At 46.2% G+C, this 23,862-nt stretch overlaps 1 protein-coding gene and 1 non-coding gene across 2 annotated transcripts in view; both read left to right on the top strand.

Annotated features, from left to right (window-relative positions):
* The window catches only part of CNKSR3 (CNKSR family member 3), a 107,228-nt gene that overhangs the window by 77,019 nt on the left and 6,347 nt on the right, over window positions 1–23,862 (top strand). Inside the window, exons 5-11 of the mRNA XM_004477803.5 lie at window positions 2,882–2,923; window positions 4,434–4,553; window positions 10,147–10,206; window positions 14,671–14,739; window positions 14,987–15,133; window positions 21,068–21,192; window positions 23,432–23,640. Coding sequence (XP_004477860.2) covers window positions 2,882–2,923; window positions 4,434–4,553; window positions 10,147–10,206; window positions 14,671–14,739; window positions 14,987–15,133; window positions 21,068–21,192; window positions 23,432–23,640 — 772 coding nt within the window. The remainder of the gene's footprint in view (window positions 1–2,881; window positions 2,924–4,433; window positions 4,554–10,146; window positions 10,207–14,670; window positions 14,740–14,986; window positions 15,134–21,067; window positions 21,193–23,431; window positions 23,641–23,862) is intronic.
* Window positions 7,371–7,443, top strand: TRNAK-CUU (transfer RNA lysine (anticodon CUU)). The gene has a single exon. It is a non-coding gene; the product is annotated as a tRNA-Lys (tRNA).

The raw sequence follows: 23,862 nt of genomic DNA, 5'->3' as shown, positions 1-23,862 counted from the left end.
CTGGGTCTCCGCCAGCTGGGCTTGACCTGCATCTGCTGTCGGGGGGGCCCCAGACAATGAGGAATCTCACTCTCTATCCGCCCATCTGACTCATGAGGGGGTGGCTTTTTCCAGTGCCTCTTTTTCCCATTCCACTGACTTCACGCCAAGCCGTATGAAGCCAGACCTGCAGCTGCTTCCTCTGGGCAGGAATGGGTGTGGGGACTCAGGCTAGGGTGGAGGGAGGTAGAGCGAGCCGCTTCACACGCCGGCGTGACCCAGCGGGCAGGCAGAGGGGCAGCTCTCGCCCATGGGTCCTGCTCGGCACAACAGGCAACACTTTCCTGGGGATCCTCTTGGATCCATTAACAAATCTTGCATCAGGAACCATGTGGTCCAATGGCCTCCTACCACAGCTTGCCATCTTGGGCCCTGGTGCCATGTTCTGCCCATTTGGGGCATCTCACGGCGGGGGGGGGTGGGGTGGGTAGCAACACTTAAGTAATTTTGGGGCCTTGTGGTGAAAGACTGTTCACACGCATCGTTGGTTTTATTTCGGGCACAAAATTTCATGAGCGTACGGTTTTCGTAGAGTTGATATTTATTTAATCAACCTGTCCGTCAGAAGGTAGTAATGGATGGGTCATCCTGGTCACAGATGCTGTGCCCAAGAGGGAGGTGGGAAAGCACCTTTTGAGCTGGAATTACTCATATTTTATGGCGGTTGCACCTGTAGCTTGAATTTACATCAAATTCAGATTTGTAAAAAAATATATTTCCCAATCATAGAGCAGTTCAGAATATACTCCCCCGGCAAATTTTTTTTCTTAATGCATCCATTTATTTGTTTCAACCCCTTCTATTCTCAACCTACCATAACCCCCTATTTAAAACAGAAAAGGAAGTAACTTTCCTTCTTTTTTAAGTGTTTTCCCAGTAGACTTCTCTTTTCCCAAGAGTCCATTTAAATTTGGGGAGCAGTAGAATAGCTATTGTTTCCCACAATTTTATGTAGGAGAGAAAATCAACCTTTTTTTTTTTTTTGTTAAAAAAAAGATGACAATAAAACCATGTACAATAACATAGAGTAGAAATTGGTAGCCATTTCTTCTTACTGCACCCTTCTTAGGTAGTAGTAAAAAATGACCGAAAAATGACTTTTGATATAAGTGAACATCTTAATGAAGAATTGTAACAGAATTGGTTAATATTCTTCACGTGCAGGAGATGTTTAGCCTTTTTCTTCGTATTCCTAGTGTCAGATTTTACTTAATGGAGCTGAATAAATTCCAAGGAATCTCGTTAGCCTCGCTGTACTTCTGCATGCACCCTACAGGGTAGGATGAAATCCCCTGCTGTCGAAAAGTCTAGAAAGTTCCCTGTGAGAGTTTCACCTCGACAGGTTCACTTTGGCTGCTTTTATGGAGGAGAGCGGTAGCTGAGTCCTGTAACCAGCCCCCCTGATTCATGCTTTAGCTCTTGAGTAAATAATGCTTTGCATTCCAGCCCTTTTTTCCATGTCATCAATAGCATAATACCTCATGACCGCTTTTTTTGGCAGCGTGTTAATGAACGTTTTTGTTGAGCCCTTTTCATCTCTTAAGGGCTGCAATATCCGATTTAATCTCAGGGGTGCTTAAAATAAACTTTTGTGGCTCAGTTGACCCACGGCCTTGTTTGAAAGCTATTCTTACAGGCGGGCACGAAGCTCAAGGCTCCTGGCATCTTGGCCCGCCGCTGGCTGGGCGGGGGCTCCCCTGGGGGGCCATTGTCCCGTTTCTCGTCCTTTGACTCTGACTTTCTCCCCCTCTGGATGGTTTGCACAGAAGGTGGATTGCAGTTCCGTGATTTTTCTGGGTTTGCAAGCTAAATAATCTGTCCAAGGGGTTCCTTGGAGAATAAGCTCCTTGGGTCAGGGGAGAGCAGAGCCTTAGGAGGGGACAGATATCAGCAGGTGTCCACCTCTGTCCCCTCCCATCCTGCTCATGCTGCAGGGTGGGGAGTGGGAAAAGGGATACAGGTGGGGATGGGCTCCTCAGGGACCATCTCCAGCCCCAAGAATGGCTCTTCCATGCAGTCCGGTCTGGCATCTTCTTTGGGTAACTAACTAGTGGTACTGCTTGCTGACTTTGGTGACCAGTCCTTGTGGATAACTAAACCATGAGCTCCCTAGGATTTCTTTTTTTTAAAAAAAGATTTCTTTGTTTCTTTCTTTCTCTCCCCTACCCCCCCCCCCCCACCCCTGGTTGTCTGTTCTCTGTGTCTGTTTGCTGCGTCTTCTTCTTTGTCCGCTTCTATCCTTATCAGCGGCACGGGAATCCGTGTTTCTTTTTGTTGCGTCATCTTGCTGTGTCAGCTCTCCGTGTGTGAGGCACCATTCCTGGGCAGGCTGCACTTTCTTTCGCACTAGGCGGCTCTCCTTATGGGGCGCACTCCTTGCGCGTGGGGCTCCCCTACGCGGGGGACACCCCTGCATGGCAGGGCACTCCTTGCGTGCATCAGCACTGTGCATGGGCCAGCTCCACATGGGTCAGGGAGGCCCGGGGTTTGAACCGTGGACCTCCCATATGGTAGACGGACATCCCAACCACTGGGCCAAGTCCGCCGCCCCTCCTGGGATTTCTGAGTCCTTGATGGGGAGAAGGGAAACTGGCATCCTAGTCCTAACACCTACCCGCCCCCCCGTTTTTATTTTCGTAATTTTTTCTCCATCAATTCATAGGGGAAAACAAGGTAACTCTTTAAAACAAAGGTTGGGAATGTCTCACAGGATTTCAAATGGTTGTGGTAAGAATAAGAAACCTTTTCAGAGTAAGAGGAGTATCTAGAGAGCCAAGCCAACTGCTTTTGAAAGATTTTAGCTCTCATACTTAGTTTTTATTTTCTTCTTCCCCTTCTTTAGGATTGCCTTGTAGCAGAAATGGAGGATAAAGTTTTAACCGTAGTAAGTACACATTCTGAAAGTTATTCAGAAAATTCCTTTTTCCAAAGGCAGTGGAAGTCTCATTAATTTAAGTACAGGCGCTGTGGCTAATTACTTCGGGATATACTTGGAAATATTGGCTTTTGGGATATGGTTCTATTAATTTAGGTGGAAAGGGAAGAATAAAAATTATTTAACAAACTGACCAACTACTATGAGATTTCCCATATTTATATAAAGTATATTTGTCTATTCTATTTTTTCTTCTAAAACATTTCATCAGCATTCAGTTATACTTAAGTTTGCTGACTGGCTTGTTAATCAGAATTAACCTGATCTGCCAGTTTCACTTTGGGACTATTTTGGTTTAAAAAAAAAGTAATCTTGGCAAAAACCTTAGGATGGAGGTGGGATTATACTGTGGCTGTTTAAAGAGCATTTTGTAACTATTCATCACCACTTCCTCCTTTTGATATAAACCAGGCTGAGCTCTTTTGATAAGACCTTCCTGCTGATGAGGAATTTAGCAATGAAATTGCTATAAATATATTTTCCATAAATAGGGAGGTTAAACAAATTGGAGAAACATTATAAAGTGTCACTTCTTGGATTCTCCCCCTTGGATAGAAAAATCACTCATTGGAATTTCCTGATGGGTCCGGTTGGTTAATTTTGAAAGGTTAGGTGAGATAACAACACATCACCACTTGTGATTTCTACTTGGAAACCACGTGTGGGGATCCTCATTTTTGTCTCTTAGGAATTTTTACCTCCTCAGTGTTTGGTATTTGGAGACTGTGAGCCTTGATGAAAAAACCATTCGATGGTTCAGAATAGATGGTTCTCCTTAACTCGACTGTGCTCTTCAGTAGTTGTAAATGAGTTTAAATGAAAGTTGCACTTCTTAAACAAAGCTGAGATAGTGGCATGTTGCCACAGATTTCAGATATGGGGACTAAATACTCTGCATTTGTTGAGCAGTGTTTTCAAAATGATAGCTGTATTAGTCAGGGTTCTCTAGGGAAACAGAACTGAAGGAAGGTATCTGTAAATAGTATGAGGTTTTATAAAACTGTCTTACATGGCCATGGGGATGCACGAGTCCAAATTCTGCAGGGCAGGCTGCAAGCCAGGGGCCCAGATAAAGCTCCCAAGAGGTGCTGGCTTTCTGAGATGGGAATTCTCTCTCTCTGAATGCTGAAATCACTTCTCCTTTTAAGGCATTCAACTGATTGGATGAGACTCATTGCTGACGACAATCTCCTCAGTTGATTATAGATATAACCAATCATCTATACAATCAGCACACTGATGATTAAAGTCCATGGAATGCCCTGAATTACAGTTAGCCCAGTGCTTGCTTGACCAGACAACTGGGCACGTTTACCTGGCCGAGTTGACACATGCGCCCAACCTTCTCCAATTGCCAACCCCAAACAGAGATGACCAGTGACATGTGTCTCTTTAAAAGTCAGCTTTAGATAAACCTGGTTAATGATTGCACCTTTGCTATTTTCCTCCTTGATTCTAGGTCAAGGTTTTAAATGGAATCTGTGACAAAACAATCAGAACGACGACAGATCCGCTCATGAGCCAGTGCACCTGTCTGGAGGAGGTTCACCTGCCCAGCATTAAGCCTGGGGAAGGCCTGGTAAGAACTCCACCCCTGGTTTTCTCTTGCAGATGATAACACGCACTGTCGTTTATTGAAGTTGTCTTTTTAAAATAATTCTGCGTCGTTTTCACTGTGATTTTTGAATCGTTGAATTAAATCAGACTGTCTTCCATTATGGAGTTAGGAATTGGCTGTCTTGAACTCTGTTGATGTGTTTCAAAGCATAAAAATAAATACAGGTTTTAAACCGTGCACTCACACGGAGAAGGAATTATTTCAACACTTTTATTTTTAGGACTTAGCAGTACAAGGAGATGGAAGACATTTACACAAAGGAAAGATGATGTCTGGGTAAAAAAACAAAATCTGCTCTGAAAGTCTCTGTTAGCACTTAGGATGAATGCGAGAGGAACCTGGTGGAAGGAAATGATCCTTAGAAAATGTTGAGAAATGCTTCCAAAGTATTGGATGAGCTACCAGGCCCTGAGCGTAAAACTGGGTGATCTCCCAGTACCTAGGTGGGCACACGTGCTCCCTGATTAATTTGCTGACATGTAAGTGAAGAATCTCTGAGGCTGGTTGATTCCATGAGGGACATCAGAGAGAACCAGGTGCAAATCCCAGTCTCAAGTCCTTAGCCTCTTTAGCCATCAGTTTTCTCATCTTGTCAAAAGAGAATAATAATAATGGCCTTATGGGGCTGTTGAGAGTATAAAACGGGAGGATGAAAGTTGAGCACCAGATGCTGAGAGCACACTGAGTGCCCAGAAATTGGTGGCACAGCTACTGCTCGGCTGTTGTGGGGAGGAGGGTAAAGTGCCTCTTGCATGGACAGCCGTGGGGAGCTAGGAAGGTGCCTCTGCTCTCAGAGGGTGTCTTAGTTTGCCAGAGCTGCTGTGACAAATACCACACAGTGGACTGACTTAACGACAGGAATTTATCGGTTCACGGTTTCCAAAGCTCAAAGTCCAAAACCAAATCATCCCCAAGGCTGTGCTTTCTCCCGACAATCTGTCACATCCTGGGACCACGTTCCTGGAATCCTTGGGCTCCTGTCACGAGGCGATGTCTCTCTCTCCCCTTTTGTGTCCCCCCTTCTGGTTTCTGACTTCCAGTGCCTGGCTCCTCCTGGCGCCCTCTCCTGACTCTGGCTTCCAGTGTCTTCTCTTTGTAAGGTCTCTAGTGATGGGGCCAATGTTTTTGGTTGGCCACGCTTTAACTGAAAATAACATCTTTAGAATGTGTTGGGGACCTCCTATTTTTTGAATGTAACATTTAAAAAAAATAGAGAAAAAATAAATGACACAATTAAAAAATGGAAACACAAAAAAACAAAATGTCTTATTTACAGTGGATTCACACCCACAGGGACGTGGAGTAAGATCGAGAGCGTGTGTTTGTCAACCAACTCCACCTGCCACAGATGGAAAAACAAAAAAAATAAACTCAGCGTGGACAAGCAGTGTCTTAGGAGGCGGGATTATACATGCCGATACTCCTGCTCTCAGAGTCAGTGATGGACTGTAATAGCTTAGGTTTAAACAGGAGGTGGGTTTAGGGTCCATTTCTGAAGAAGGCCTCCGGGCAGAAATGGGGCTGCCATTTCCGATGGGAAGGTTCCACAGCCAGTGCCCGGGAAGGCGAGACGTGTGTCAGGAGAGCCTGCTGTACTTGCTCTGCAAAGAGCCTCGAAGGATAGGGCAAGTTCAGGGTCAGATCCAAATTATTACAATATAGCTAACAGGGCAAACGACTAGTTCTCACCATGTCCACTTTTGCCCTCCCTTCATCTTCTAGCAGTTTAAAGTTTCTGCACCTCGCCTGTCAATCTGCAGGAGTCTTTCCCACACGATGCGGCATTCCCCTCCAAGCTTGCCTGCCAGAGCTCTTAAGAAGGCGCATATTCATTTTCTAATGTGCCACCCAGGTCATATTATCTAACAGTCTTCTCCCCTCAACGTGTGCGGCTGGGGCGGCTTGCACCCCGACGCTGACGGTGGGGTTTGGAGGGGTCAGCTGGCCGCAAAGGCGTCTGAGGCTGCGGCAGACAGCCTCAGAGGGGCTCTCAGGAGTGGAGGACGCACGGCGAGGGGAGAAAGAATGCCGCGGAGACCAGGTCTGGTACGCAAGTCCGCTTTATTAAGGAAGTGCAGTGGGTTATATAGAGAATGAGGAGGGCGGGGTAGAGCAGGAGGAGTGAGGGCTACGGGGCGGCTGGGGATTGGCAGAAACTTGTGGGCGGACTTGTGGTTTTGTGCTGTTAGCTGTTGCTAGTGAAGTGGGCAGATTTCAGGTTATGATGCAACATTTGCCCCTTTTTCTCTTTTTTATTAGGGGGGGTATAGGTGAGAGGTTTGCTTGGGTGTGTACTTATGGACGTGTGCTGGCTATGTTGGCCGCTAACAGGGGGCGAGTGGCAGGTCCAAAGAGTGGCAGGCAAGCAGAACAGACCAGCTGTGCTACACGTGAGTGGTGGGCTGCGCACTTCCCCCACTAGGTGCGGCTACGCTTGCCATTTAGACTCGGGCCTGCCCCGCCCCCTGCTCCCTATTGATTGTTAAGCAGTTCTAGGGTGGCGGCAGCTGGGGAGGGGAGTGAAGTTGGCTGTTAAGGTGGGGAACATGCGGGCTGGGGGAGCAATGGGATGCGTTGCGGGGTTTTTAGGTGTTGGGTTGTTCTTGATTTCTTCTTGGGGCGGGCTGAGCAGGGCTCGTTGGGGGGGCTGTCTTCAGTGGCGAGCTGATGGTACTGGATGCGCACGAAGGACGTGAGGATTGCGTTGGTTTGGTCCTTGGCGAGCTGGATGATCTTCTTGACAGCCCAGGGCCCTATGGTAAGAGCTAGGAGAATTATGCCCGGCTAGCTCAGTCGGTAGAGCATGGGACTCTTAATCCCAGGGTCGTGGGTTCGAGCCCCACGTTGGGTGCCAGTTGCGGCTGGGGCGGCTTGCACCCCGACGCTGACGGGGGGGTTTGGAGGGGTCAGCTGGCCGCAAAGGCGTCTGAGGCTGCAGCAGACAGCCTCAGAGGGGCTCTCAGGCGTGGAGGACGCGCGGCGAGGGGAGAAAGAATGCCGCGGAGACCAGGTCTGGTACGCAAGTCCGCTTTATTAAGGAAGTGCAGTGGGTTATATAGAGAATGAGGAGGGCGGGGTAGAGCAGGAGGAGTGAGGGCTACGGGGCGGCTGGGGATTGGCAGAAACTTGTGGGCGGACTTGTGGTTTTGTGCTGTTAGCTGTTGCTAGTGAAGTGGGCAGATTTCAGGTTATGATGCAACAAACGTGCCGCTCACACATCGTGGACTAAGTCACCCTGCGATTACTGTTGATGGCAGATTTAACTGAATGCGTTATGCCCCTGGACACAGAGAGATGGGCAGGACAGAGCAGTCCTGGTGTGAAATGCACCTGAAGAGTTTGCTGCTGCTCATTCAGCGGGCAGAAGACTTCTAGGTCCCCAAACTGTGAGCCTCGTCCACGACTTCTGCTGTCAAAGAAATCTCAGCAGAGCTGGTATAGCTCCGTGGTTGAGCACCTGCTTCATGTGCATGAGGTCCCGGGTTCCATTCTTGGTTCCTCCTAAAAAAAGAGAATGATGTAATTTAGAAAAAGATTTTAAAAAGAGGTAAATCAGATGTAAATACAGGCCCTTGATTTTTCCTCCTCTTAAAGTAAGAAAATATATATATATTTTTAGACAGTTTGTGGGATTATCCCTTAAGAAATTTATTTGGTGCCAAATATAAGACATGATATATAAGCTTGCTTGATTATGTTGTGTTAAAAATGAAACAGATTTATACAGGGAGTGCAGAGCTAGTTACTGAGCTAAAGTTGTATTAATACAAAAAAGAATTCAACTCTCTGCTCAAAAGTTTGAGTTGTGGGAGCAGCTTACATGGCTGTCCAAGAAAAAGGGACGGTGTGGGGGGAATGGGGAGAGGTAAGGGGGACACAATTTATTCTTACTATGTGCTGTCCATGCTGTCCATGCTTTCTGTCCATTACAAGGCTGTGGGGCTCTTTGAACAGGGTGTCCTTGGGGCCGCGTGATAATCAGCCAGCAGGATACTGAAGTAAGGTCGAGGCTCTCTGGTGAAGATCAGCAGGCCTTGCTGGTGTCAGGTCAACTGTTACATTTCTTCTCATGCTGGGGCTGGGGGTTTTGTCAGCACTGAAAGGATTATTGGTTAATCTCTGTTTCTTCTTTTTTTTTTTTTCCAAATTCTACTCAATTTATTCATTTTTTAAAAAATATTACATTAAAAACAATATGAGGTCCCCATTCACCCCCACCGCCCCCACCCCTCCACTCTCCCCCATCATCATGACACATCCATTGCATCTGGTGAGTACATCTCCGGGCATCGCTTCAACCCATGTCTCGTGTTCCACACCATAGCCCACACTCTCCCACGTTCCATCCAGTGGGCCATGGGAGGACATACAACATCCGGCAATTGTCCCTGGGGCACCACCCAGGACAACTCCAAGTCCTGAGAATGCCTCCACATCTCTTCTCTTCCTCCCATTCCCCGCACCCAGCAGCCACCATGGCCACTTTTTCCACATCAAGGCCACATTTTCTCGATTATTAACCACAATAGTTCATGAATAGAATATCATTAATTCCACTCTGATCCTTACTGTATTCCTCCTTCCTGTGGACCTTGGCTTGGTTGAGTCCATTCCACATCTATGTCAAGAGGGGGTTTAGATTCCACATGGATATTGAATGCAATCCTCCTGCTTTCAGTTGTAGGCACTCTAGGCTCCATGGTGTGGTGGTTGACATTCTTCAACTCTATGTTAGCTGAGTGGAGTAAGTCCAATAAATCAGAGTGTAGGAGCTGAAGTCTGTTGAGGTTCAGGGCCTGGCTATCATATTGTCAGTCCAGAGATTCAAATCCCCTAGATATATCTTAAGCCCCAGCACCAACTACAATTCCAGTAAAGTAGCATGAAAGTCTTGTGAAAAGAGATCCCATCTGAGTCCAGCTCCATCACGCAGAAACACCAGCACCAAAGAAGGGCCATCTGACATGGCAGTGAACCCCATCTGCCATGACCATAGAACCCGTGGGTCTCTTTAGCCCTCAAAAGGACCAATATCTGGGGTTGTATCTACTTTATCTGTCTCTGAGACTCTGCTCAGGTGTGCATGAGGGCAATCCTTCTGACAACCTCCAGACTCTTTTTTTAGAAACTCATAGCCATAGAAAATCTTATTTATGAAGGCAGTTCACTTTTACCCTGACTTAAAAGAAGAAAGATTAAATATTACATTTTTTCCTTTTAGGAACTGTCTTTTGGCTCAGTCGTTAACCCCATTTTGTTTGTCCTTATTCCTGCGGAAGCTGTTTACTTGCTCCCCTAAGTTTTTTCCTTGACTGCTTATTAGGACTTTTTAAAAAACACTAAAGTAATTTGGATGTAAGTTTCTCAAATAAAGCAGTGTTTCTACTCTTTTGCAAAAAAAAAAAAAATAGAAAAATGTAATTTTAAAAAACGATGTCATTTTAAAAAGATGTAAAATCGAAGTAAAGAATGATGCCATTCTTGAAGTTTCCCTCGAGGCTCTATTTCTAAAGGTTTGGAGCACTGAGTTAATATTTTTTGTGACTCCCTCCAGGGCATGTACATCAAATCAACCTACGATGGATTGCACGTGATTACCGGAACCACAGAAAACGTAAGTGTGTATCCATTAAAGTGAAAAGCTGTTCTGCATTTAAACATGCGTTCTCTGCCCTTTTCATTTAAGGGTGTGCCTGCTGTTTTATTATCTGTAGTGAAAGCATTGGGTGCCTGCTCTGTTTATTTCTGTTGATCGAGTGCTTACTGGCTTGTCACCAGCTGTTGTCAATTTATTATTTATATTGTACCCTGTTGCTCTTGTTCACAGACGCTGCCCAGTTCTTACCTCCACCCTTGTGTTAATTATTCCTTTTGAACCCTGGAAGTACTAAACCATAAGTACAACAGTGGTTGCTTTGTTGTTGGGAATCACTCTTGTAAAAATTGGGACTGGTGACCATATGTGCACAGTAAATTTTTTTTTTAATTTAATGGAATCTGTGTGTGTCAACAAGCTAGCTATTTTGGGATTTTTGCGTGACACAGATTCTTTTTATAGAGTTGTATTTTGTAATGTTTGGCAGGAAACTGAAATTAAGATTTTTTTCCCCCTCCCAACCCTTTGGATAGAAAAAGCAGGGCCAGTTGTACTATGAGAGACTCTTGTACACTGTTAACTGCCTTCTAGAAATTCTGCTACATGTAAGGTTTTTCTTCAGTCCCTCAAACATTTTCAATTTGTGAGTAGAGCTGTTTGAACATTTTCATCTTGCAACCTACAATATGGCCAACTTTTGAATGACATTGATATGAAGCCAAGAATGATTGAATAGCTTCTCTGGGTTTGTGTACAAAGAAGCATATATCTGTCTAATTATCTACTCTCTGGTCAACTAAGATAGCAAGAAATAATTCTGAAAAATAGAGGAAATTTTGGTAACTACTTTGATCATCTTTTTGGGGGAAGTACGTTTCTGATTTTGAAAGCTTTATCTGCAAGGTCTTTTGATAACACGAAATGGCGTGCCTAGTGTTTGGGACAAACTCTTGATTTTTGAAGCAAGAAGTTGACATGGCTTAAGGCAGTCGGTGAATTATAAGTACGTTGAGTAGACGGCTGTGGTACTTCTAACTTCTAAGTATTCTCAGTTGAGCTATAGGGAGAATACACAGAGAACCACTAGACTTTTTATACCGCGGCATCTGATAGACAAAACAGCAGAGAAGTCTGACTTAGCCTGGGGAGGATGCTAAAGAAAAAGAAGCATTCTTTATTCATTCTTTACCCCGTCAGGGACATGGGCATGTTTCAACTGGACCATGATAAGAACATACTCGTGTTCCGCTGAGTACATCGTTCTGGAGTTGAATGGATTCCGCCTTCTGATGATAAATATCCTCCTTGGAGGAATATCATCTTTGATTTTAAGGAGGAAGTCTTGCACCTAGCAATTTGGTGATTGCATTGTTTTGCCTTAAACAGACCCACGCAACTCCAGGCTCTTATCAGTCTTCTTGAAGCAATTTCAATTTTGGATAAGCATGTGGAATGCCATAATATTATTACCAGAAGGCATGCAGATTTCTTCCCTCCTGCCTTTAAAAAAAGATGTTTTAGGAGGATGAGAGTTGAGTGAGAGGCTAAAACAAAGCTACGTTTGAATCATGAAATGTCAAGCGCAATGCCGTATTTCCCGGAATTCCTACCAGAAACATAAGGGCGGATAAGAAATTCAGGGTCCGCCTGGCTGTAGGTTCTCCCAGTACCTCCATACAGGACTGTGCCAAAGCCATCCTGGAGACAGGTGGAAAACCGTCGACAGTGTCACCCTCTCCTCCAGACCTTGCATTCGACTTCTTGAGTCCGTTTCATGTGTTTGGCACTGGGCTAAGACGTCAAGAAGCTTTGACACTGTCATTTCTTCCTTTGGTCCTTGAACTTGCGTTATTGGGTCCATTTAACGTGTTTGCTCAGACTTGAGGATGAGGGTGGGATGTTTCTCAAGGGCCTAAGATGCCCCGTGCCCAGGAGACAGTGCCAGCCCCAGGGCTGTTTTCTGGCCTCTGTGACTGCAGAGTCAGAATGTTCTCCTGGAAGCCTGGCACGAGGGGTGGAGGGCAGACAGGAACCACCCCATTGCATTTCGGGGCGCACCATTTCCGTCTTCCCCGTCTCGGACTCTCAAGCCCCTGGGATGTGCCCGTCTTTGGAGGTCACCTCCCTTCCAGGGTCACACTGGCAGGACCTGGTGATTCTCCGTCGGACTTCCTCTTTGATGTTACTCAAGACCTTAACAGGACTCTTGGCGCAACCCCATCCGCGCTCCTGTACCCCATCCCGAGGTCAGGCGGGAAGTCAACGGGCCGCTGAAGAATGGGTGCATTCTTCTCCAGGTCAGCACCCTGCTGCGGCAGACTGGACCAAGCATCAGTTTTCAGTGGTCCGGCTCCTGGTAGAGATAGGCAGGAGCTCTGCCCTAGGGGGAATTTTGGTATCAAGCTCACTCTTTACCGGTGTCTGCCAAGTGCAACTCTTAATCACCTGCTAGGACATCTGAGAAGTGAATGCGAGAGGAACCTTAGGAAGGGAAGTCGATTCAGGACATCGGGGCATATCCAAAATCGGGTATAAAGGGAAGCTTATCGCAAATGGATTTTCGTGTTTTAGCCCTGGAAAATTACTGGGACAGTACCGATTAGGATTCGTCTCAGCTAAGTAGGTCTTTTAAGTCGGGGCTAAGCATGGGATACACTGGGACAAAGGGACATAAATTCACTGTCTTTCAAGTGCCCCGGGAGAAAGGGATGCAAGACAAGCCCTGTGGCATGTATGATGTCACTCTGTCAGGTGAGGCCCTGCTCGTTGTTACAGCAGTAGTTTAAATGCTTCTAAAAATAGCTGTTGCAGTCACCTGTGCCTTGCGTTGACCTGGGGTCAGTGGAGGGAAATGTTTGTACAATTCCGTGATGCTTGCTCACTTCGTGTTGAGACTGTCACAGCAGCTGAGTGAGAGAATGTAGCAAAGATGTCCTGAATCTTACTTGTTACCCCCTCCCTGTGTTCCAAGGTGCTGTATTATTTGGATAGTTGTAAATTGCTTGAAGGTTCAGGCAGTTACATATGTAACAAAATAAAATACTCTGGTTTGACTATAATTTTAGATCAAAGGTGAGATGAGATATCCTAAATCTTAAGAGTTCTATGTTGTTTGTATGAATGAGAATACTTACTGGCAAAATATTTGAAAGATAGATGATATTCCTTTATATGTATACATATATGTATTTTTTTCTTTTGCAAATTGTTATTTTAGCAAAGTATTACTTTGGGGAAACAAAGTATGGACTTTGCACTGAAACTCATTCATTTTGAATTCAACATGAAAATGAAAAAACTTTAAATTCATTTTCTCTAAAGAAAAAATTTCCTATTGCCACTATCTAACCTATACTAACAGCGTTAGAATGGCTGTTATTGAATGTTTGAATAGCATTGCGTTCACATGAAAAACAAGATTCAATTGAAAAAAAACACTTTAAAAATAATTGTTTAAAAGGAAATGGGGAAACAGTTGGCAGTTCTTAAAAAAATTTGACATAGAAATTACCTGGCAATTCTACTCCCGGGTATTATACCCCAAAACATTGAAAGCAGGAACTCAAGCAGATAACTAAATACCAACATTCATAGCATTGTTCACAGTAGCCAAAAGATGGAAATAGTCCAAGTGTCTATTGACAGATGGATGGCTAAACAAAATGTGGCAGGTCCATCCAATGGAATATTATTCAGCCATAAAAAAGGATAAATTCCGATATATAGGTGGATGAATCTTGAAGACATTATGTTGAGTGAAAGAAGCCAGGTACAAAAGGACAAAGCATGTGTGGTTCCACTTATATGAAATATCTAGAATAGGCAAATTCATAGAGACAGTAGATTGGAGATAACCAGGGAGTGGGCAGGTGTGATAGTGAGTAATTGCTTAATGGGGGCAAGGCTTTTGTTTTCAAAGATGAAAAAATTTGGTGATAGATGGTGAGGATATTGCAACAGTGTAAATGCAATTGATGGCCACTAATTAAAATGACACATTACGTGTTTTATAAATATAAAAATATATGTATCTCCAAAATAAAAAATTTGAAAGATAAGAAAATAGGATGTCACAGTTACAAAGGCGATCTTTTCACATTCAAACACATGATTCGCTTTTATGAGATTACTTTTAATAGTGATGTAAGTAAAGTAGTTTTTAGATGAACCAGTGGCTTTTATCAGCTTATCATTCTCGGCAGTATGTTTAGACTCCCCTCTAGGTTAGATGCACCCCACTGTTCTCACCGACAGATTATCAATTATAGCTGACCACTAGTCAGTGCAAGGATTCCAATGCCAAGTTCTGTAGACCGTGTAGTCTTGGGTTCTCAAGTGCACTGTTTCATTTTTCCTGAGAAAATTTTATTTTCCGTTACTGGTTGTCTGCAAAAGAATAAAGGAAGAGGAAGCAGAAACAAAAAGAAATAGAAAGCTTAAATAAATTAAGGTAGGTGTCTTTGTTTATGTCTCCAAATATAGTCTCCTGCAGACAAATCTCAGAAGATTCATGCTGGCGATGAAGTTATTCAAGTTAATCGGCAAACCGTGGTGAGTTGGTTTCTTGAGACTCAGGTCTCCCTCTAGTCGTTTTACTTAAATCCAAAGCCATTTTGTTTGCATCTTTAAAATTTGCAATTTATATCCAGCTTTCCACTATCTTGAGTAGTGCTCCAGTGAACCGATTTATCCACCTGATCGTTTACAGCCCTGATTTCCTTGAAGTAAATTCATAGACTTCTGATTTTTAATTATTCCTGAGTACGTCGTCCTGCCTCATTTTATTTTTCCTTTAAAGGTGGGATGGCAGTTAAAAAATCTGGTGAGAAAATTGAGAGAGAATCCCATGGGAGTTGTGCTGCTGCTGAAGAAGCGCCCCACGGGCTCTTTCAACTTTACTCCTGCTCCTCTGAAAAACCTCCGGTGGAAGCCGCCACTTGTGCAGGTATCTGTTCTTAGTGCTCAGCTTTCCTCCGGCATAGCACACAGACGATGTCCAACATCTGATTTGTCTCTACAAAGAAAGATGAAAGATTTTTTTTCCAGTTTCCTTTTTTTTTCATTGTGATCTTTTATTGTTATTATTTTTACAGCAGCTTTAGATTACATAAATCGAAAATGTAGGGGACTCCCATTTACCCAATGCCCTCCCCCTCTCCCATTCTCCCTATTAATAACATTCTACATGTGGATGGTGTCTGTGTTACAGTGGATGAACACGGATTGAAGCATTGCTACTAACCGTGGCCTATAGTTTACATTATGGTTTACACTTTGCTCTGCACAATTTTATGGGTTTTGACAAAATGTATAATTGCCCGTATTGGCCGTTGCAATGCCATGCCAGACAATTCCAGTGTCCCCAAAATGCCCCATGTTGCACCTTTTCTTCCCCTATCCCTCCCCTCAGAACCTCTAGTGGCCAGTGCCTTTGTATCAACGATACAAGTGAAAGATTGAAATTTGAAGGTGATTCGTATCAGGCGTTTATTGTTTATGTGGGTATAAGTATCCTATAACCCTGTGTATACAGAAATATAAATTCTTGGTCTATACTGAATAACGTGGTAGCCACTAGACACATGTGACTATTTAAATTTAAATTAAATTAAATGAAAAATTCAGTACCCCAGTCCCTGCAGCCGCATTTCAGGTGCTCAGTAGCCATGTGTGGCCAGCGGCCGCCATATTGGAGAGCACAGAGCCAGACATTTCCATCCTTGCACAAAGTTCACGCTCGTCCTTTCCCTCTCCTGCAAATGTGTATGGTTTGGACGCTCATCTTCGAGAGTCCACATGGAACCAGGCCCTTAGCGGTGGTTTCCCAGGGCAGGGGTTGGGTGGGGGACCCTATGCACCCAGTGGAAAGAAGTGTTTTTTTCCTGACACTGTTTAGATTTGCCAGCGTATGGTGAAAATGCAAAGCCAACCTACGCCGATGGGTTTTATTATTTAAAACCTGTACTAACAATACATCCCTTCTTGCCTTCACCTGGGTAGCCCATCCCTACCAACCCCCTCACCTGCCTTTATAGGCCATTGCTGCTTAGCATGTATTTCCTAACCCTGAAAGAAAACTAAGACATTTTAATACCCTTTTAAAACATTGAGATGAAACTGTACTTGTAACTGAAGCTGATTTTGTTGTGCATCTTCAACCAGAGAGAGCAGTAGTCTGTAGCCATCGACGTGGACAAGCACAGGGCCCTGGAAGTGGTCTGCATGTGCCTGTTATGGAAGGGGTTTGAAAATAAGTAATCAGAGAGGCTGGAGCAAGGAGGGACACATAGAGACAGTCACTTCTTACGTAACAGCTGAGCAGATTGATCCCACCCCAGCTGCTGCTGTTTGCATCCCCTGGTCCATGGTGCAGCAGCGTTAATTATTTTTTGGACTTCGAAGTACACGCTAACCTAATAGCGGTGCTTAATTCATCATAGCTAGTTTCTGGAGGGCCTATGCTATGCCAGCTCTACCTGGTAACTGGTGCACAAGAGGAATGTTGTGTTCCCCAAAGGGAGAGGCAGGTGTGGCCTGAGCAGGTGAACAGACCTCTGCTAGGATGGGGGAGCACCTTGGAGCCCAGAGGGGCAGGTGGGTTTGTGTGTGTGTGATTTTTTTATTATTAGAGAAGTGAAGCGCTTACAGAACAATTGCACACAATGTGCAGAATTCCAGGGGGAGGTTTAACAGGCAGACGGGAGATGCCCAACATGGAGGAGGTGAATGGCCCTCTTTAAACACCCTCGTCCCCAGACCGAGGACGGAATGGCCTCAAGGAAGCCAGGGTCTTGGATCAGGCTTCCCGGAAGCCGACCCCGAGGAAGAGATTGTCCTGGAAGGGATGTCTGGAAAGCATGTGCAGCAGGTACAACTTGTCACAAAGGGAGAGAGGCAGCAAGCGTGGGCCTCTCTGGTCAAGTCAAGCTGTGGCCTTTTACACATGTGAGGGCTCCAGGCATAACCAGGTTGGGAGACCAGCCTCCAACCCGTGTAGCAAGGCTCTGGGCCCTGGGTGGTTGGAATCAGAAGAGGCAGTTCTGTCGACCGAGGACTTGTTGAGGCTGTGAGCTTTACCAGCTTTATCAGGCAGGCATTGGGGTCCAGCTTCAGGGAATGAGCCTTTCAGAGTGCCCGGAGGATGGGGTGAGAGGATCAGGTCAGACTGGCAGGCCGAGAGGGCACACGGCAGGCCTGGCATGCGAAGCTAAGGAGCATGGGCTAATCCTACAGGTAACTGGGGACTGTGTTTTTACATAATTATCTAAACACAAGGAAAACACCTAGGGAAGCAGACGTGGCTCAACTGATAGAGCGTCCATCTACCATATGGAGTGTCTGGGGTTCGATCCCCAGGGCCTCTTGGCCCATGTGGTGAGCTGGCCCAGGCGCAGTGCTGCAACACACAAGGAGTGCCGTGCCACGCAGGGGTGCCCCACACGCAAGGAGTGCACCCTGGAAGGAGAGCCGCCCCGCATGAAAAAAGCACAACCTGCCCAGGAGTGGCGACGCACACACGGAGAGCTGATGCAGCAAGATGATGCAACAAAAAGAGATGCAGTTTCCCAGTGCTGCCGGATAAGAACACACAGCGAATGGACACAGACAGCAGACAATGGGGCAGGGGGGAGGAAGGGGAGAGAAATAAATCTTAAAAAAAAAAAAAAAAAAAAGGAAAGCACCGAGTCTAGATGTGGGGTGATGTAGTTCTGGGCAAAACGGGTGACAGAAGCAATTAAAAGTAAGACAAATGCAAGAGGCCATTTTGAAGAAACTCAGAAGAGGATCCTGGAGCAGCCCAGCATTGTGGCCAGGGGGTTGATGGGGAGCTGAACCCCTCGAGTTCAAAGCTCAGCTCTGCACCGATGAGCTGGGAGGCCTCAGCATGTTTTCTTTCTCTCAGCCTCCATTTCCTAATGATGAGTGTGACTAATTAGAAAAGGATGTGGGGTAAGGGGCAATTAAGACGAGCAATGCAAGGCAAGGGAGATGTCCACTGTGACAGAGAGCCTCGATGGGGAGATCAGGGACAGATGTTGCCAAATCAGGAAAGAGCCATTTGGCAGGCGAGATGATGGCTATTTTGTGCATCACTGCTTGAGACGATAGAGGACTGGTGAAAAGTTCTAAGTCTCTCGACTTCCGGAAATTCGCTTAAGAAGGGAGTTTTTCCCACTTGTCATCCTGCCAGGTTCCACCACCTGTGTGGTTTGAGGAAGAGGCGATGGTGGAGGATGGAGATGCTGGGAGCTTGCAGAGGCCCTTTCCCAGCTCAGCTACCCAGCCTTCTCCCCTGTGTCCCAGATATTTTGAGAATGTGCCACCTGGGCCACAGGGTCCCTCCTCGGCTTGGTGCATCAGTATTCTTTGTAGAAATCTTTGTAGACTTTCTCCTCTCTGTTTTTCTTCTCTCTGTTTTCTCGAGTGTTCTTTTTTTTTCAAAGATTTTTTATTATTATTTTTTTATTCCGTGCTCCCCCTCTCCCCCTGTTGTCTGCTCTCTGTGTCCATTCACAGTGTGTTCTTCTGTGTCCGCTTGCATTCTTATCATATGGCATTGGGAATCTGTGTCTCTTTTTGTTGCATCATCTTGCTGTGTCAGCTGTCCACGTTTGCAGTCCCACTCCTGGGCAGACTGCGCTTTTTTGGTGCGGGGCAGCCCTCCTTATGGGGCGCACTCCTTGTGCGTGGAGCCCCCCTGGCGGGGGGGAGGACACCCCTGCGTGGCAGGGCACTCCTTGCGCACATCAGCACTGCACATGGGCCAGCTCCACACGGGTCAAGGAGGCCCGGGGTTTGAACCCTGGACCTCCAATGTGGTAGGCGGACGCTCTATCAGTTGAACCACATCTGCTTCCTCTCGAGTTTTTATTCCTGGGCACCCCGTCTCCTGAGCATGAGCTGCCTTAATTCCTTTCAACACAGTGAACGTGTCCTGCCCCTGAACCCAGTAGCCGTCCCCACATTTTTGGACCACAGTCCCAAGAAGTGAGCTTTATTGATCCGGAACTGACTGTTACTTGGGGTGTTCAGGGAGTGGCTCCTCCGTGGAAATTCCCCAGTTTACTTTTGCTTCTAAGGTTCTGAGGGCTTGGCTCCAGGCCCTGTGTTTTCAGACACAATCCGAGATTGTGACGCCGAGGTGCAGATCGGTTACCTGTTAAGCGGAAGGGCAGGTTAGGAGTGAGCGGCTCAAGTCCAAGGTCCGGGGCTCACACGTGGGGAGACAGAAGGCAATGTGCCTGTTCTGCCTCGGTGCCTTCCATGCACCTCCCGGCGGCCCCTTCCAGCACCCTCCTTTTCCAGTCTGTCCAAATCTTAGAATCCAGCTCAGGCTCGGTTTTCTGGAACAACCCTGGCTAGAGAGGAATTTAAAAGTACCTTTTTTAATTTTAATTTTTATTTAAATTTATTTTCAATTCCGGTAGCTTGTGCTATGTTTATTTTTTAAATATTTTAATTTATTTATTTAAACGCCCCCCTCGCTGTCGGCTCTTCTTTTTTTTAAGGAGGCACCAGAAACCAAACCCGGGGCCTCCCACATGGAGCCTAATCGCTTGAGCCACCTCTGTTCCCTAAAGGCACCTTATTATATCCAGCCAGGCCCTAGCATGATTTTCGGGCCGTACCTTATTTGAGTGCCTTCTCTTGCTGTTCCTTTAACAACCAGAAAAACTTAAAAAAAAAAATGCTAAGTTTTTTTTTTTTTTTGAAGAGACCCCTTGGGACCAATTCCATAATTAAAATTAGGCTGCATGGATTTAAAATTCTTTAAATTGACTTGTTTGTGTCTGTCTATGAGGTCGACTGAATGGTAGGGGGTTGTGGACTTACCAAATATCAGGCATTTCCTTCGTCCTTTACCTCTTATTTGCTTCCTGCTGCTTCCCTGTGTTGGGACAATTCTTAGCTTTATTTATTCCCCTTTTACCGATGAGTCTCAGAGGAAATGAGTAATTTGCCCTGGGGTACACAGCTACTAAAAGCCACCATCAGGGAAGTGGACTTGGCCCAGTGGATAGGGCATCCACCTATCGCATGGGAGGTCCACGGTTCAAACCCCGGGCCTCCTTGACCCGTGTGGAGCTGGCCCATGCGCAGTGCTGATGCACGCAAGGAGTGCTGAGCCACGCAGGGATGTCCCCCCAGGGGAGCTCCACGCACAAGGAGTGTGCCCTATAGGGAGAGCTGCCCAGCGCAAAAGAAAGTGCAGCCTGCCCAGGAATGGCGCCGCACACACGGAGAGCTGACACAACAAGATGATGCAACAAAAAGAAACACAGATTCCGGGTGCCGCTGATAAGGATAGAAGCGGTCACAGAAGAACACACAGTGAATGGACACAGAGAGCAGACAACTGGAGTGAGGGGGGACGGGGGAATAAAAAATAAATCTTAGAAAAGAAAAAAAGTTTCCAGAATCTTTAAAAAAAAAAAGCCACCATCAGACAAGTCAGATTTCTGAGGCACACCCCTACTTAGGAGTCACTTTGTTTGGGAGTTCGAAATCATTTCATCCTCAGTGCAACCATAAGAGATGGGGACGGTTAATGCGACTGTCGTGCAGGGAAGGAAACTGAGGCCCAGGCGTGTATGTAATCTGCCCAGAGCTAGGACGCTAGCCAGGCTATATTCTGGGGCCCAAGACTCTGCTTTTCATCACTGCACACCCGAACTTTCAAAAACTCAGCGCATTCCCAGTGTCTCAAAGCGGCTTGCCTGTCCAGTGTTGCCAATAGCCCTGAGCCCACAGGTGACCTTGGCCCCTCTTTCCACAGGCTGGGGTTGGGTTGGGGAAGGGCGCGATGGGCCCCGTAGAACTGCCGGGTCGTCTTCACTGCCCTAATGCGGTTTGCACGGCTGCAATGCTCTTTTTTCAGACCTCTCCCCCACCCACGACGACCCAGTCCCCCGAGAGCACGATGGACGCCTCGCTGAAGAAGGAGAAGCCCGCCATCCTGGACCTGTACATCCCACCCCCCCCAGCCGTCCCCTACTCCCCGCGGTAGGTGAACCCCCACCCTGGGGGTCCGTCTCCGTGCCCGGAGGGTCTACTGAACTGCAGAGCAGGGGGGCTGGAGCTGACACTTGCTGTTAAGAGAAAGGATCAGCGTGGATTATAGTTTATGTTGTAGTTTATACTCTTTCCCACTCATTCTGTAGGTTATGGCGGGATATATAATGTCCTGTATCTGTCCCTGCATTCTCTTTCAGGACGATTCCAAGTCCCGAAAATGCCCCCGTATTACACCTTTTTCCCTCTCCCTGCCTCCAGCAACTCCCATGGCCACTGTCTCCATATCAAGGATATAATCTCTTCCATTGCTAGAAACACACTAAGTCTATAGTAGATTACCAGTAAATCCACTCTAGTCCTTATTTTATTCCCCAGTCCTGAGGATTCTGTGATGGTGATGCCCACTCCCCCCTCTAATTGAGAGGGGGCTTTGATTCCATACCGCTGATGGATGGGACTCTCCTGCTTGCACTTCTAGACTCTCTCCATTCCTTGGTGTGGTGGTGGTCCATCTTTACTTTGTTACTTGTCCTTGGCGTTCTGGGGCTGCTGTTGGCGACCCCAGGGTCCTTGGCTTTTCCCGCATGTGGCAATACATATGGTGGTATTTTCTCCTTTCTCTCTGGGATCCCTTGACTTCCAGCTGCTCCTGCAGTGGCTTTCTCTTCATAAAGCCTCTAGTAATAAGATTAAAGCCAGCCTCTGCTGCACCTTAATTAAAAATAACTTCCAGAGGTCCTCTACAATGGGTGCACACCCACAGGGATGATCAGGAACATGTTTTTTCTTGGGAATGTCATTCAGCTCACCACATGTGCTTATATACTAGCATGCACACTCACATTCAGGCTCACTCACATGCACACACACATGCACACTCACATGCACTCTTACACATATGCATGCTCACACAGTGCACCCTTACACGCAACACATGCTCACATGCATGCCCACACATGCACACTCACACACGTGCTTACGTGCATGCATGCCCACCCACACGCATGCACCCTTGCACACATGCATGCTCACACACATGCACCCTTACATGCGCACACACACGCTCACCCACATGCACACTTACACATATGCAACACATGCTTACATGCAGGCTCACATGCATGCACACTCACATACATGCACGCTCACATAAAATTCACCCTTACACTCGCATGCTTACACGCATGTACACTCACATGCTCACCCACATGCACACTCACACATGCACACACATGCTCACATGCTTGCATGCTTACCCACATGCACACACACACATGCTTGCTCACCCACATGCACTCACACATGCACACTTCCATGCACACACATGCTTGCATGCACACTCACACATGCACGCTCACCCACCACTAAGGAAGCTATTTTCTGAGGAAGAAGAAGTGCAAGTGGGTTACAGAGAAAAAAGTGGTGAGTCATGGAAGCTTCCAGAATGGGGAAGTTCTACACCAGGTTTAAAGATGGAGAAGGAGATAGGCCCATGAGTGGGGGACTGAGCGTGCAGTAGGCTACCCGTGGAAGCCACACAGAGGCAAGGCTGATTTCTAAAAGAAACCTCTAGATTTCTTTTGCCTCGGCTCTTTTCACTGTTTTGCCTGGTAGTGTTTGCAGTGATCACCGAATGGAATTGTCTAAACTCAAAAAACATTTAACCAGCTGGTAACTTGAACTCAACCTCAAGTTAATTTCAAGTTTTATTATAAGCTGACATTTAGGTAGAATTAGGTTGGATTTGGTGATCCAACTTGTGCCAGTTTCTTGAATTCATTCAGAAAATAGACACTCCCCATTGGTCACTGTGAAGTCTGCCTTATATTTTTTGGACGTAATTTTCAAATTGAATGACTCTCTTACACATCAGAAGTCGTCTTCGCTGTATCTCGGGAAAGATCCTTCTTTTGGCCTGAGGAAAATGGCTCGATAGATCATGCCATAACTTGTGATTCTTTTAGTAAATAGGAGATTCAATCCTAGGACTAAGCCCAGGGAAGTTAGCAACACCTTTTCAAAAGTATGTTTTTCCACTTACTATTATTCAATGGGATCTTGACATGGACTCCTATTTACTGTGATCTGTATGCATTGGAGGGGCAACTGGGGTTGAAAAAGTCATGCTCCTCTCCTCCAGTGGAAATAGGTTGAAACTACATGTGCCAGAGATGGCATGCCCCTGGTTATACTTGCTACCACTTAATTATTGCACCTTATCTTCCAGGGATGAGAATGGGAGTTTTGTTTATGGAGGATTCAGTAAAAATAAACAGCCGCTGCCTGGCCCGAAGGGATCGGAGTCCCCGAATTCCTTCTTGGACCAGGAGAGCCGAAGGCGAAGATTCACCATCACCGACTCGGATCAGTTACCCGGGTACTCGGTGGAAACCAATGTCCTGCCCGCAAAAATGAGGGAGAAAACCCCATCTTATGGTAAGCTCCCGAGTGTGGATTTTGGGTTCTGCCATTTTGGCTTCTCTTTCCTCACCCCCTTCCTTATTTGAGCCGCCGGATGGATTTGGCAGACGGTAAGGGGAGCCTGAGGAAAACACCAACCTCAGTGAAATTCTGGGTATGTGGCCTTCATTCATTGCACTCGAGCCAAGCCTTGTTGAGTCAACTCTCGGCCTCGCCTCCGAGTCCGGCTGGTGAGCT

This window comes from Dasypus novemcinctus, chromosome 28, assembly GCF_030445035.2.
Source record: "Dasypus novemcinctus isolate mDasNov1 chromosome 28, mDasNov1.1.hap2, whole genome shotgun sequence".
NCBI classification, from domain to species: Eukaryota; Metazoa; Chordata; class Mammalia; order Cingulata; family Dasypodidae; genus Dasypus; species Dasypus novemcinctus.
Note: the sequence above shows the minus strand (reverse complement) of the source record. Positions and strands in the feature narration are given on the sequence as shown.